The following is a 15,382-nucleotide window of genomic DNA, read 5'->3' on the forward strand; positions in this document are numbered from 1 at the left end:
CAAGGCCTTTCAGTGACCACAGGTGTGAAACAAACATGGCCACAACCCCCCTCAGGCCCTACAACAGGAGAGTTTTCCGAGTCACGAGAGAGAGCGGCCAGTCACCTTGGGTGAGGGAGGTGTCCGACGCCCTTCGGCCCTCTCTGAAGCTCACTGGCGACCTGTTGTGGGCCTCTCGCTTCTGGGAACTCAAAGCCTGCATGGCTGGGTTGGCAGGTCTCAGGCTGATGAAGGGAGACGTCATGCGTGGGGAGGGCTGATTGGCTAACATGAGGTCCTTAAGGGAAGGGTTGTCCTCCAGAAAGTTCAGGTCCCTCTGAACAGACCCCATATCATACTCAGAGTCCACACTGTCAAGGGAGGGGTTGTCACTCATGGAGAAAATTTTCCCTTTAAGAGAAAGAAAAAACCAAAAACACCAAAAGAGATAAGACCAGCAGCAAACAACATGGGCTACACAGCATAACGAGCCTGAGTTTGCACAGCTACACCTCCTTATCTACAATCTTCAACCAAAACACCTTTCCAGAAACGTTTTACATGTCAATTTAATCAGCTTCGAGTAAATTTAGTGGGGTAAACTGTGCCCGTAAGATCTCTGCCACTCCAAAGCAGCCAGAGCTCTTGGTGGATCACACAGCACTTCAGACGGATCTTGGCAGGTGGGGGAGCTGGCTCAGAGCTATTTCATTTTAATCTTTGGTGGCTGCCGAGCAGACCTAATCCTATAGCTTGCTGAATGTGGTCCGTAAAGGAGTAAGACGTAGGCAGCATTCTAAGAAGTGGCGGCATGACTGCTTCTTGGAGACTGGAGCGGGGGGTCTGTGCTGTGAAGACTCAATCCGGGGCTTACTGGGTCTCCTACCTGAAGCAGGCACCACGACCAGCTGATTGGTCACTTCTGAGAGAGTGTGCCGCCTCTGCCCACTGCGTGTGGCCTGGAACACATCGAAGGCCTGACTGGGGTCTTCCTCAGCCTCTCCCTCTGCCTCCAGCCCCTCATCGATGGAAGTCTCCATCATGTTGCTGGGCAGCGACTGGCACCCCTTCCTCACCAGGACAGGGGGCACGGGGTCCAACAGACAGCCGTTTACCTGAACGTCAGTGTGAGAGGAAACTGTCAGCTGCTGTTCTGCTGAGACGTTAAAAAAAACCCACACAGGAAAAAATGTCAAGACTTGTGGCAAACTAGAAATTAAGTAAAATATTAAAAATGTGCATATTTGTTACTAGCGACAACATGTAGATTACACTACAGCTCTCAGAGACAGAAGCCCTGTATGACCCACACTGGCACTGCCTCCCACGTCTCTCTGAGTCATCATTATTACAATAAACAATTTTTTTAGTGGTTTCCAGATGAATAGGGATATATGAGCTTGAGGCCTACCAGTTATTATTACTTTTCTTAAATAAGGGAAACGATGAGGGGGAGGATGAGATAAAAAACAAAAAACGTGCATGGCTCATAGCTAAGAAAAAAGAGCCACTAGCATTCTTCTAATTTTCAACCACAAAACATTCTGGAAGGTTCGAGACATACTTTGTTCAGAATTTAAGTACCTGCCCATTTGATTTAGTCTTTAATTAGTTCTCTGTGCCTGGGGAATGGAAAAAAGAATTCTTTAAAGACAGACTGATACCGCAAAAGGGAGTAAAAAAAAATTGAAATGGCACACAGCCAAAGTCTTCCATTATAGAACAACAAATGACTCACAGCCCCGAAATTCCAGCAGAGGTTAATGAGCACCAGTGCACTGAATTCTCTCTCCTCCAGCAGTACACACAGTATCTATAGCTCCCATCCCACAGGGTGAGCTCAGCACAGCTCCCAAGCGAGCAAGAACTCTGCCCTCCTCTGCCAAACGAACCACCTACTGCAGGGAGAGCCAGCAAAGGGGTGCTGTGGCTGCGGGTTCTCCTGGCTGGTAAGAGCCCCAGCGAGGAGGCAATCATTTACTTCATTACCGTAACTATTCCCCCATGGAAATCAATCCGTTTTCTCCTAGGAACAGCTGCTCAGGGCCAGCCAGTCATAGGACGCGGGGCTCGCCGTGGTGCTCTCACCTGGAATAGACTGGGTAGACCTCTTGTTTCCTCTGGAAGCACGAGAAGCTCATGTATGTGAGAGGTGACGTGGGGCACCCCAGTGCCAGGCACAGGAAAAACTTTCCTCTAATGGCAACCAATCTGAAGGCATTGCAAGGCCCTTTATTTGGAGAGGGAGATTGTGGGTGACTCAGGGCTTTGTTTGCTTGGGGGAGGGGACGGTTAGTCCATAAAAACTGTTCTGGGGCTGTAGCCACCACTTGGATAAGGTGGCTAACGCATGACAGGGTTTTAAAGTGACAAGTGCACATTTAACAGGAAGAGTGGCAAATGCTTTCTTCCTACACTAAGACCAATCTTCCCCATATGGCACCAGAAACAAAAATTCTGAAATCTGGCCAGTGACTCTCATGTTCCCCTCCGCCCTTCCCTAGGCGGGCGTCCCCTGTCTGGACACTCAGTAGTTGTAGGAAAGAATGGCTCTTGGGGAACTTAGCTTCATACCTGTGGGTTCCTTAACTATCTACTAATACAGTTTTCTGAGAATAGCCAAGGATGAGTGAGTGATTGATTGTTAAAAGATTTTATTTGAGAGAGAGAGAGAGAGAGAGAGAGCGAGAGACGGAACACAAGCAGGGGGAGTGGGAGAGGGAGAAGCAGGCTTCCCGCCGAGCAGGGAGCCCGATGCGGGGCTCGATCCCAGGACCCCGGGACCCCAGAACCACGACCTGAGCCGAAGGCACATGCCTAACGACGATGAGCCACCCAGGTGCCCCCTCCAAGGATGAATTAGAAATGAATAAAGCAACAGAAAGAAGACTGGTACTGAGTAAATATCTACTAAGCATCTTCACACCTTTTTTTTTTTTAAAGATGTTATTTATTTATTTGAGAGAGAGAGCACAAGCAGAGGGAGTGGCAGAGGGAGAAGCAGGCTCCCCACTGAGTAGGGAGTCCGATGTACGGCTTAATCCCAGGACCCCGGGATCACGACCTGAGCCAAAGGCAGACACTTAACTGACTGAGCCATCCAGGCGCCCTGCATCTTTACACTTCTATAGCTTGTCAAAATTTTATTAGATATTTCTTACAGTATAGCCTTACAACCAGGTTATTTTTTTCCTAATAGAGAATAGTCATCTTTTTTGGAGTACTCAAAAGACCTGGCAGTCCCCCTAAATTTACATTCTTTTCTTAAATTCTCTGCTTATAAATTATCTCCTCCTCTAGACTGTAACAGGAATGATGTCTTTCATTTAAAAATGTCTGCTGAATTCAATTTCATCCTGGGAAACAATGATCTGGTTTTGGTTTTTCAGATGCTGTTTGATGATGATTAAATCAGAAAGCACTGTGGGGGGCCCCCCACTCAGACATAGTTAATAGGTGTGAACACCTTCAGCTGTAAGTTCACTTCCTGAAATAGGTGATAGTCATGCCACCCTTGCCTGCCAATTTATCCAGGGTCTTGATAGAACAAATTCAGCCCCAGGATTTTGTGACTGAAATATTAGGCTGATCTACCTATGTGACCTAAGCTACTAGAAATAAGATCTTTTCCTCTAGGAAATAATCTAGGCTGACTGTAAATTACAGAACTTCAAGATACATGGGTGAAATGGACATTTTACAATACATTGTTTTTGTCTTTCCTTAAAGCTCAACTGATCACTTTTTTTTAAGAGAGAGTGTGAGCGTAGGGTGGGGGGTGGGGTGTGTAGAGAGAGGGAGAGAGAATCCCAAGGAGACTCCCTGCTAACCACAGAGCCCAACGCGGGCCTTGATCTCATGACCCTGGAATCAGGAGTTGGACACTCAACCGACTGAGCCACCCAGGTGCCCCTCAATCACTTCTAGTAAGAGACCTCACTGCAATAGGCAATACACGTGAAGAAGTTAAACTCTGAGAAACTCTGCTATTGGTTGATTAATACCCGAGTCTACCACAAAATACAAGATTCTAGCACAAAAGACTGGTAGATAGTTATGGATTGAATGTCTGTGTCTCGACCCCCATCTCTCATCCCACCTCCTCCACCACCAGATTCATATATGGAAACCCTCAGCTGCAGGGGGACTATATCTCGAGACACAGCCTCTGAGGCGTAGTAGTTAAAACTAGGATCACAGGGGTGGGACCCTGACCTGGTAGGATCAGTGTCCTTATAAGAAAAGATACCAGGAAGCTCCCACGCGCGTGCTCTTGCTCGCACTCACTCTCCCTCCCCAAGTGAGCGCAGAGGAGACACCATGGGAGGAGGGAGAGAGAAGGTAGCCCTCTACGAGCCAGGAAGAGTGTCCTCGTCAGGAACAAAACCGGTCAGAACCTCCATCTCCATCTTCAATTTTTAGCTTCCAGAACTGTGAGAAAATATATTTCTGTTGCTTAACCCCCCAGCTTATGGTATTTTGTTATGGTGGCCTGAGCAGACTGAGACAGTAGGCCAGTGCACAATATTAGCCAGTGACCTTGGAGGCTAAGAATGTGTCTTATTTCATCTGTACCCTCAGTGCCTGGCAAGGCGGGCACGTACCGAAGAGGTGCAGGCTCACACCTCAGCTCCAGCACTTCTCAGTGAGCTGTTCAACTTCCGTAAAGCTCAATTTCTCTCACGTGTCCAGTGGTTGTTTGGGAGGATTAACTAACATATCGTATCTCTTATTATTATTTCTTGCCCAAAGAGAATGCTTTATAACAATAAAAATTTTAAAGGCAGGAGAATAAAATTATGCCATTTTCTTTTGAAACATTTTTTACCACCTCGAGGAAAATTAAAAGAAACAGATAACCAGATGAGGAAGAAAGACCTGGATATCCCAGTTCTAGAAATTTATCCTAAGGAATTAATCAGAGGTATAGTCAAAGATTTAGACCCAAGGACATTCACCTGAAGCACATTTAAGGATGCCAAAAAATTAAAGTACCTGATGTCCAGAAATAGTAATTAAATAAGGGTACATCTAATACAATATATTAGGCCGCTGTTAACTTATGCTTTCAGATTTCATGATAGGGGAAAAATGCTCATGATGTTGTATTATGTAAAAGCAAGATACAGTATTACATATAATAGAATATAATTTTGTTTTAACAAGTCTACCTACTGACTGAGCCACCCTACACTCACCTACCCACCCATCTATAATCTCACTTTTAGGAAACATGCCAAAATATGCCTATCTTTGGGTAGTGGGATTATGAATAATTTTTTTCTTTATCCCTCTCTGAATTTTCCATGTGTGATTATGACTGGTTTTATTTTTTAAATTATAAATTAAAAATTCAAAGTCAGAAGTAAGTGTTAATCGTCTCCCTTTTACAAAGCCTTAGAGGTATATCCTTTTCAGACCTACTCTTATTTAAGAGGAAACAGACCTGGGATACTTTTATTTTCCCAGCTCAGCTACCCAGCTATGAAGGAGCCTGGGAAACCCTTTTATTATTATATATATATATATATATATATATATATATATATATTTTAAAGATTTTATTTATTTATTTGACAGAGAGAGACACAGCGAGAGCAGGAACACAAGCAGGGGGAGTGGGAGAGGGAGAAGCAGGCTCCCCGCCGAGCAGGGAGCCCGATGCGGGGTTCGATCCCAGGACCCTGGATCAGGACCTGAGCCGAAGGCAGACACTTAATGGACTGAGCCATGCAGGCACCCCTATAATTTCTAATACAATGTTAAAAGTGACTAAAACGTCTGTGTGTGTATGTGTGTGTGTGTGTGTGTGTGTGTGTGTGTGTAAAACGCATTATTCCTATATCCAAAGGAAATGAAGACACTAACTCAGAAAGGTATCTGCACGGCTGTGCTCACCACAGCTGAGACGTGGAAACAACCCGGGTGCCCACAGATGAACGGATAAACAAGTCATGCTGTACACATAATGGAATATTATTCATCCATGAAAACTCTGCAAATCCTCCCACTGCAACGACAGGGATGGATCTTGAAGGCATTACGGTCGGTAAATAAGTCAGGGCAAGACAATACTGTATGATCTCCCTTAGATGTGGAACTGAAAAAACCAGAACAGAACCATGCTCACAGAAAGAGATCAGCCTTGGGGTCATCAGAGGCGGAGGGCAGGGGGAGGGGGAGTTGGAGGAAGGTGGTCAGAAGGCACAAACTTCCAGGGTAAGGTTAGTAAGGACCGGTGATGTGACGCATGACACGATGACCGCGGCTCTGAATGCTATATGATGGGACAGTTTTAAGACAGTAAATCCTAAGAGTTCTCATCAAAAGGAAATTTTTTTCTTTTTTCTTTTCTTCTTTCTTTTCTTCTTACTGTATCTATACAAGAAGATGGATGTTAGCTGAACCTACTGTGTACTCATTTCACAATATATGTAAATCAAACCATCATACTGTACACCTTAAACTTACACAATGATGCATGCCAATTATTTCTCAAAAAAAAACTGGAAAGAAACTGACTATTCTCAAAGAAACCCTTAAAAGAGAAAGATTGCCCCTATAGGGTTTGTGCACCTGCCCCCCCACATGGTCTGTCACTTGGGGATCTTAGTTCCTCTCAGAGTTGGGTGACTGTCTCAGAAAGGTGGTAGTTTTGGAGGAACCCCAAACCAACGTTTCAATGCAGACTCCCTAAAGGATTTTACTGACCGTTTTAAGATTTCTGGGAAAAAAGGAGAGGCAGATCTCTGATGGACAATACCTGCCACCAACTGGGAGTAGAAATGAATGAACAATGCATTCATTTAGGAAGCATCTTTTAGAAGACAAAACGGGGGTGTCCCGGTAAATGCGAGTGAAGCACCATGAACAATGGAGCTGTAGCTCTGATAGCTTGGTGCACGTGCATTTATTGACAGGCCCCCAAAAAGGAGGTCCTTCGGAGGGAAAAGGGACCAGCATTTTTCCTGGCAGCAACGAAATGGTCCACGGCTAAGCCCAGTGGATGTGCATGGCCTGGCCGAGTGCCAGTGTGGGTGGCCGGGTCTGGGTCCAGCGTGGCCCTGCTCTTCCTACAAATGCAAATGCCCCATCTAGCTACTGCCTTTATCTTTCACAAAATCATTCATTTCCTGTCTGTTTCCTAGTTACAATAACAATCACAAGCTTTAAAAATAGCTTGCCCTATATAATACAGCAGACAGTACCCAATCTGTGTTTCAGGCCTGATGCCCTCACAGATAAGGTTTGGGCAGAATGCATTTTAATTTTTTCAAGGGAATTCGATCCTAAAAATAAATGAATTATGTTGTCCCAACTTATAACTAAATTTCTAGGTGAGAATGTAGAAGTCGATGAGGTGACTGAACTACCTATAGGCAACCACAGGCAGAGAAAACGGACTGCCCACAGGGAGCGGCCCCGTCCTCAGGACCATGGACACGAACTCCTCACCGTCAGCAACTCAGCCTCACACCCGCTTGTGCAGCCCGGCCCAAGCCGCCTTGACTACAGTTTAGCTAAACACATGACCCACCCTCTGAGTCAGCTCCACCTCCAGAGCTCCCTGTCTCACTTACCCTCCCAATCATCCAGGCTAAAGTACTGGTATGAGTTCGCACTTTGTTCCTCTGGACCCTAATATTCTATCAATTTTAGCTGCACAGTCCCCTTGGTATCATCCCCCCCTCCGCAGCCCCCCGAGCGCTGACCTAGCCCTCATCACCTCCCCTCTGGACACACTGCCCTAAGCTTCCACTGTGCCTGTCCCCAGCTGTGGACCTTCCAGGCTAATTTCTGAAGCACATCATGGAGTTGAGGGCTTCCTTAACCAAAAACCTTCACTTGTTTCCTACTGCACTGAGGAAGTCCCTGCGAAACCCTCTCTTGATGATACTGGAATACATTGCTCCGCTGAGGACTGCAGCCCAGAGACAAAGCCTACATTCTTGGGCTTGCCATTCAAAGCGAAGCTATTTATCTTTACTTATCCAACCAACTCCCCTTCATCTGCCCTTTTCCTCACACACACACTGAGCTACTGCTCTTAGATGGACCTAAGTTTCCCTGACGTTTGCTTGCTCAGACTTTTACCTCCACCAAAATACCATCCACCCTTCAATTCCCAGCTCTGACAGTCAACCCAGACATTCCTGATCAAACCAGCCAAAAGCAACCTCCCCTGCTTCCTTCCAGGCTTGCAGCACTTTGATTTATATTTCTTTAAGGCACTGATGATATTTATCCATTCATTCATCGCCTGGCGCATTGTCTTTACTTATCCATCATGTCTCCTCTACTAGACTATAAACTTGAGGCAAAATCCATGTCTGAGTTATCCTTTTATTACCTAAAGAGGCTAAAAAGACAGGAAACCAATACTGAGTGTTTACAATGCTGAGAACCTCACACACGTTATCTCAATTAATCCTCCCGAGTCTCACAGAGTTGGGTGTTCTCATTTTACAGAACACAGACGTTCAAAGCGGTTAGTCACCTCACCCAAGTTCACAGAGCTGGTGAAGAAGAGAGTCTACTCTGAACATACTCCAAGGTCTGCCCATTAATACGAGCCTCCGGACACCACTTGACGCTAAGTAGATAAAACATGGATTAATAAGCATCCCTTAAATGAGAGAGGCTGTCATCTTCTATGTATTAGAAGCCAACTTCATGCAGTACACAAGGATAAACTTATCTCCTTTATGTATACTCAAACTGGACAACAAAACAAAACAAAACAAAAACACTGAACTGGGGCGCCTGGGTGGCTCAGTCGGTTAAGCGTGTGCCTTCGGCTCAGGTCATGATCCTGGGCTCCCTGCTCAGTGGGGAGCCTGCTTCTCCCTCTGCCCCTCCCCCTGCTTGTGCACACTCTCTTTCTCTCTCTCAGGTTAATAAAATCTTAAAAAAATCTAACCACAAAAGGCGGCCCATCACTTCATAGCTGCAGCACACGCGCAGAAAAGAGGCAACAATAACATACAGACAAAGCCCAACTCAGCACAAAAATTCCATTTTTGTTTTCAGAATTACAATTTTTTTTTTTAAATCCCACACCTATGAGGGATCTAGAAACTTGAAGAGGGAAGGGACTGGTTAAGTAAAGGGAAAGAAGGATTTTGGAAAGGACATACGAGGTCTGACGAGTTAGGCAGCAGCTGTGACAGTAAGGCGGCGACGAGAGCCGAGTTTAGCTTGGGTATTTCTCTCAGGTCTTCTGCACAAGAACAAGCCACTCCTGAGTGACTTGAGGAGATGACAAAGGTCAACAAAGCCAAAGTACAACACCTGTGGACCAAAGTGAGTGCCCGGCCAACCAGTACACTCGAGTCTTTCCAACACGTCTGTACCTTTGGCGTGTCGACACACTCCTCTTCCATGAATGCTGCTTCCGCCGGGCAGCCAGACGCCGGGAATGAAAAGGCCTCTACGTTGGACGCCGGAGGGAGGAGAGCGGACCGCATCAGCCGCATGTTTGGTGAGTGCACGGTCACTGGGAGCCCCACCGTCTGTGCCTGCAAATGTGGCGAGAACAGTTTGGGAACATTAGTACTTTCTATACAAATATACAAAATTGTTGGAATAAAATAACTCTTCCTGGTACAATTAAAGAATAAGTTTTATTTGTTGGAACCCCAGAAAAAATTTGATAAAAAATATATATGGTATGGATACTGATGTGAACCAGTCTCAGTTTCATTCCTGTTCCACAATGAGGTGCCTAACTTTCACAGAGACAACAAGAAAGCTGGTCTCTGTAAAGAACCTAAGAATGCTGTTTTTTAATTCAACAAACATATATTGTCTATATCCTTAAATATGTCACCATGGAAAGCTATAAAGAATAAAAAAGTTCCTGTGTCTTCAGAACTCAGAACTGAACCGGGGTACACACACACAACTTACCCAGAACACAAAGTGTACTGCACTTTGTTTTTCTGGTGGGGTGAGATGGTGTGTATTTCTTGACAAGGGTACATGTGCAGAGAAAGACAAGAGAGGGGGTAGCTACTTGGAGGTGACAGGAGTGTCCTCCTTCCCACGAGGTGCAGAAACTGAACACAGCCTGTTGGCCCAGTGGAAAGCGAGATGCTCATTGCCGAGCAACTTATGTTCCTGAAGTCAACCTACTGTAGAAAGCTCCAGGTGGTTTTCAGCCCATTTTCATGTCTTGTTTGTTAAGAACGCTAAGTAAACAAACATTACAAACTCTTCTTTTAAAAAATCATATGGGGGTGCCTGGGTGGCTCAGTCGGTTGAGCATATGACTACTGATTTTGGCTCAGGTCATGATTTCAGGGTCGTGGGATAGAGCCCCAAGTCAGGCTCCATGCTCAGTGGGGAGTCTGCTTCCCCTCTGCCCCTCCCTTCACTCCCATTCTCTCGCTCTCAAATAAATCTTTAAAAATATAATAAAAAAATCATATAACAGAGAATCTTTCTTTAGGACAACTGGTAAGGATTCGATTTGATGTTTTTTTGGGGGCAAGGATTGATTTTAAAGATGAAACTATTGGATAATCCTTCCCTCCCATCAGATGTTTTTTGAACATAATGGACACTGCCAAACATTTGAAGGAATATACTAGTGTCTAAAAGGCAGAGGCATGGCCTATTTTTTCCCTACTATAATCACGTGAAGGGACATAAGGTGGTAAGTTTTAAATTCAAACAAAAAGGAACGATATTGGTATGATTTTAGCTTCTCTCCTCCAGAGACCTGGGTGTGATTCCTGGCTCCGTCCCTCACTGTGAACTGCCTAACCTCTGAGTCCTGTTTTCTTTACCTAGAAAAGGGCACAATGCCTATTACACAGTGAAGTTAGGATTACAAAAGGTAACATGAAAGGTCCTTCACTCAGTAATGTTAATTCTGCCCTTCTCCTTCCTTGTAAAGTCGTGAAAAGATCACAGGGATCTAATACAGGAATTAGTCTGCAAATGCATAATTTTGTTCTCAGATATTATCTAATGATTCTCTGCTAAAATTTTAGGTTAATGGTCTTTGACGATAGGGGGTGTGTTAGAAATAGACCTTATATTTGAATATACTTTGAATATATTTAGAATATGCTTTATGTTTGGTACATTCCAACATTAACATCATTAGATATGCTGCGTGAGATAAGGAATAAAGTAGCATTAGCCAAGTGTTGGTATCATATGGGTGGTAAAAACAGAAAAAAAGTACACTGCAAACGATCCTGAGCATGATAAAGAAAAGGCTTTTCTTAGATCATCATTCCTCACACTTATTTCCTGGGCCACTTTTGAGACTAAACAACTTTTTTCCTTTCAAGCATTAGTCATGTGGATTAATTTTTTAAGTCCTCATGTCACAATGTAAAATGTAAACTTCCTAATAGGGTATATTTCATGCATTCTTTTTACCCTTATCATCAGCTTTTCAATCAAAGGATAAAGTTGAACTTTAATTTCTGGTTCCTAAATTTATTAGGCTGCTCTTTGTCTGCGAAATAATTTAAATTATTAGGGAAAAGCATTATTTAAAGATACTGCACTGGAAATGAGGTACTAACATGATAACTAGGGTGTGCTGTTCCTTCTCAGTCTGCGTCTTATTAGCTGTGACTTTTTAAATGGCAGGATCATGCTATGCCAGACCAAGCGTTACACATTTTCCTTGACAAATTTCACGTCCAACCTGGACTACAGCAACAACTTACTGTGAGCTTGGTATGGTAAGAGGAGGAACATATTTTATTGTGACAACCACTTCATAGGAAATAGGATGGTAGTTTTTTTTTTTTTTTTTTTTTTTAGGATTCTTGCAATCACTGAAGGGATTAAAGAAGTCTTTTTGGAACAAGGTTGGGTGAAAATATTCAAATGGCATGCTCGGCACTATAGAGTGGACTAAAGAATATGTTATTTTAATACACAGATGGATGATTAATATCCCAAGGAAGCAGACTTTACGAGTTTCTTCAAGAGTGGCAACAGACAATGCTCATGTCCAATTGTAATGGTTTTTATTTTATTTATTTATTAAATATTTAATTAATTTATTTATTTGACAGAGAGAGAGACACAGAGAGAGGGAACACAAGCAGGGTGGGGGGCGGGTGGGAGAGGAAGCAGGCTTCCCGCCGAGCAGGGAGCCTGACCGGGGCTTGAGCCCAGGACCCTGGGATCACAACCTGAGCAGAAGGCAGACGCTTAATGACTGAGCCACCCAGCAGCCCCAATTGTAATGACCATGTATTTATCGTCTTGAATCTCTTCTGATTTTGTGCTTTTTAGAATAACCATTACAATGAAAATAATGTTTTCTCCTATGGGAGAATCTTTACTGCTCCAATAGGAATATGCTGGTTATGACAGACTTGTGTGTCTCCCCTCAACCCCACAGTCTGTATGTTAAAGCCCTAAGGCCCAGTGCAGCTGTCTTTGAACAGAGAGCCTTTCAGGAGGTAATTAAGGTTATATGAAGTCATAAGGGTGGGCTCCCAATCTGACAGGACTCGTGTCCCTCTAAGATGAGGGTGAAGACACCAGATATCTCTCTCTCTGCACATGCAGAGGAAAGGCTATGTGAGGGCCCACTGAGTAGGCAGCTGAGAGTTCTCACTAGAAGTTAATCTTGCTGGCACCTTGACCTTGAACTTTCAGCCTCCAGAACTGTGAGAAAATAACCTTTTATGATTTAAGCCCCCCCAGTCCGTGGTACCCTGGGGCCAACTATACAATGCTTTTTCTAATAGCTGTAGAGGGCAACCTCTCATCAGTGATTAAAGAAGTGGGATGAGTGTTTCACTCTTGTCTACTTACAGTTGATAGAAACTTGGAGCAGAAGGGCTAGCAGTTAGGATTCATGAGAGAAGGCATGACACGAATTTCTTCTAAATAGTTGTCTATGGTCAACTAGAGGGAACATTTCTTGCATAGTATATGGCAAATGTAAGTACTCTAAATCATTCTGAGATAGGACTCTCACTGTTTTCTAAGTAGTAATAATGGGTACTTTCTCACTAGACCATACATTCTTTAGGGGCAGGGACTATTTGCTGGGGACCTCTGACGCCACGGTGGCAGGGACTGGGCCTGGCGCAGAAGTGCTCTGTTTGCTGAACTGAGCTGCTGGTATAAGTTACCTAATTTTATCTTTGTAGCAAACTCATGAAGTAGATATTGATATTTCCATTTTATATTTAAAGACAATGGAGCTGAGAGAGGCTGGCTTGCCAGTCACACAGCTCCGTATTGAACCCAAGGTCCATGTGATTCCACAGCTCATGTGATCTTTGCATGGGATTACTTTGCTTCCCCAATTTCCTATTGTTATACCAACTAACACGTGATCTGCCACTTCTTTAAGCCAATAGCAGAACAAAGAATTAAAGAGAGAAGGCTCTACTGAAACTAAGTGCAGAGAAATCTATTTTTTAACAAGTTCAACAAAACATGAGAATGTGAAATCTCATAGGGAAGGGAGCATCTTCTTCAGCCCTAGTGCCTGCTACCTTAGCATCCAGAAGGCACTCTAAAGAAGTCTGTGAATGAACACTGAAGACTTCCACTTGAATTAGATACATTTTTAAGTCCCAGTAAGTAGCTTTCTATGACAACTTAGGCCAATGCATAAAATGAAAAGAATTCATGTGGTGCTTGGTAATAAAAAACAATTATCAAACGTTAAGAAGCCATGTTATACATCTGAACTCTCAGCCAAATTAAACATAATTTGAGCTTTCCTAGGGAATCTGCTTCAAGCTTAGGTAAGAAAGGCAATCATGTGCAATAATAATATGCATGTGCCCAGGGTCGATCATTTACGTAACCCGTGCCCTCGCCTGTGTACTACGAACAAGAATAGAGAGACTTGGGAGGGCAAGCCTGTACAGCACTGGGGGCTTTCCTGTTTCCTCTCCTTCTGCCTGGCAGCATTTTCCAGAGAGAAGGGGTACCTCTACAGCTCACTTTACTACTCCGACTGAGGGGCTCTCATTTTATCCCCCTCCTCTCCTGAAAGCAATACCATTCAACATTGAAGGATTCTAACTGCTCAGAGATACTCTAATCTGGAACTTTATCTATGCATTACTCATATTAATATCAATACTCACATTATTTCATATATTAAAGCGTGTATAACAGTGTATACCATTTGCCTACTAAAATCAAGATACTAATTTTGTTGGTCCCTCCCCCCGCAACGTGTTCTATAGAAGCCAATGCAAAACTCTAGTAAATCCTATAAATTTTGTAAACTGCCAAACGAGAAATACAAAGTCAGAACTTCTCAGCTCTTCCTTGCCCTTGGAACAGAGTAAAGCACTCACAGAAGTGGATGGAAATCCTAATAGACTGTACGCATGTACCATGCCTCTTTCTCAACCTCTCTGCAGATGATTTCCCACCTCCCGTCAGCCTCAGCCTCTGTCCTGGCATCCAGATCCATTCTTCGTGTCAAGCAACCAAGTCAGTGCCACCACTTACTCTCCCTCCTTCGGGCTCGAGAAGAGAGTCACCTCTAAAGCACTGTTGTCCCTTGCTCCCCAACATTTCCTTCTTACTTTATAGAATCAACATGTATAGGGCACATTCGAAGTGCTGCACAATTATCAACTAATTCAAACATCAGAACAGTCTCTAATTTTCCTCATTTTATAGTTTGGGAAACTGAGGCACAGAAAGACCTAAGGTAACTTTTTGAAGGACAGGCAGCAGGAAAGGGCTGAACCTGGGGTTTGCGCCAGAGCACCTGCGTTAACCACCGCTGAGTCCATCCAGAGTCCACCCGAGATGATCTGGGCTCATCCGCTCCATTCTGCTCCCACCAGCACCGTGTTAGTTCAAGCCTCCAGTATTTCTCAGCTCCTCACTGCTTTCCCCCAAGTTCTTCTCGTCCCTGTCCAATCTACCCTTCCTGATGTCACAGATTAGTCAGCCTAAAGCCTGGATGTGATTTTATCACTCTCCTGCTTCTGTCTCCAGTTGTTCCTCAGTATTTCCTGAATCGTAAGTAAAAAGTCTCTCCTTTGGCTTTCGAAGCATGGCTTCAACTTACCACGCCAACTTTTTCATTTCCCTGTGCGCTTCAGTTCAGTTCCCTACACTTGCCCACTCAGCGCTTCTGCTGCCTACGTACAATGCCTTCAACCCTGCTTCTCCCTGGCAAAGGTCCATACATCCCTGAAGATCTGAGCTCTGTCGGAAATGCTAACCCTCCCATGAAGGCTTTCCTAGGCAGATGTGTCGCTCTCCCCTTTGCCCGTGGTTCTTCTCCCAGATTTATCTTTCTCTATTTTGGATGATGGTTACTTATGATGATGTCTTACTTTGTTTTTATACTGTCATGACTCTGAGGGCCAAGTCCGGGTTTTATGTATTTCATCCCCTATCATGCCTAATGTAGAAGCTTGCATACAGTAAATCT

General features: G+C 44.2%; 1 protein-coding gene across 1 annotated transcript in view; it reads right to left on the minus strand.

Moving 5' to 3' along the window:
- Positions 1 to 15,382, minus strand: part of SIK2 (salt inducible kinase 2) — a 122,498-nt gene that overhangs the window by 3,838 nt on the left and 103,278 nt on the right. Inside the window, exons 9-11 of the mRNA XM_028105842.1 lie at positions 9,333 to 9,497; positions 866 to 1,094; positions 106 to 390 (exon numbers count right to left, since the gene is read on the minus strand). Of these exons, the coding sequence (XP_027961643.1) occupies positions 106 to 390; positions 866 to 1,094; positions 9,333 to 9,497 (679 nt within the window). The remainder of the gene's footprint in view (positions 1 to 105; positions 391 to 865; positions 1,095 to 9,332; positions 9,498 to 15,382) is intronic.

Source organism: Eumetopias jubatus, unplaced genomic scaffold (genome assembly GCF_037043125.1).
Source record: "Eumetopias jubatus isolate StellerSeaLion01/CBP00866 unplaced genomic scaffold, mEumJub1_p1.0 scaffold_13, whole genome shotgun sequence".
Classification (NCBI taxonomy): Eukaryota; Metazoa; Chordata; class Mammalia; order Carnivora; family Otariidae; genus Eumetopias; species Eumetopias jubatus.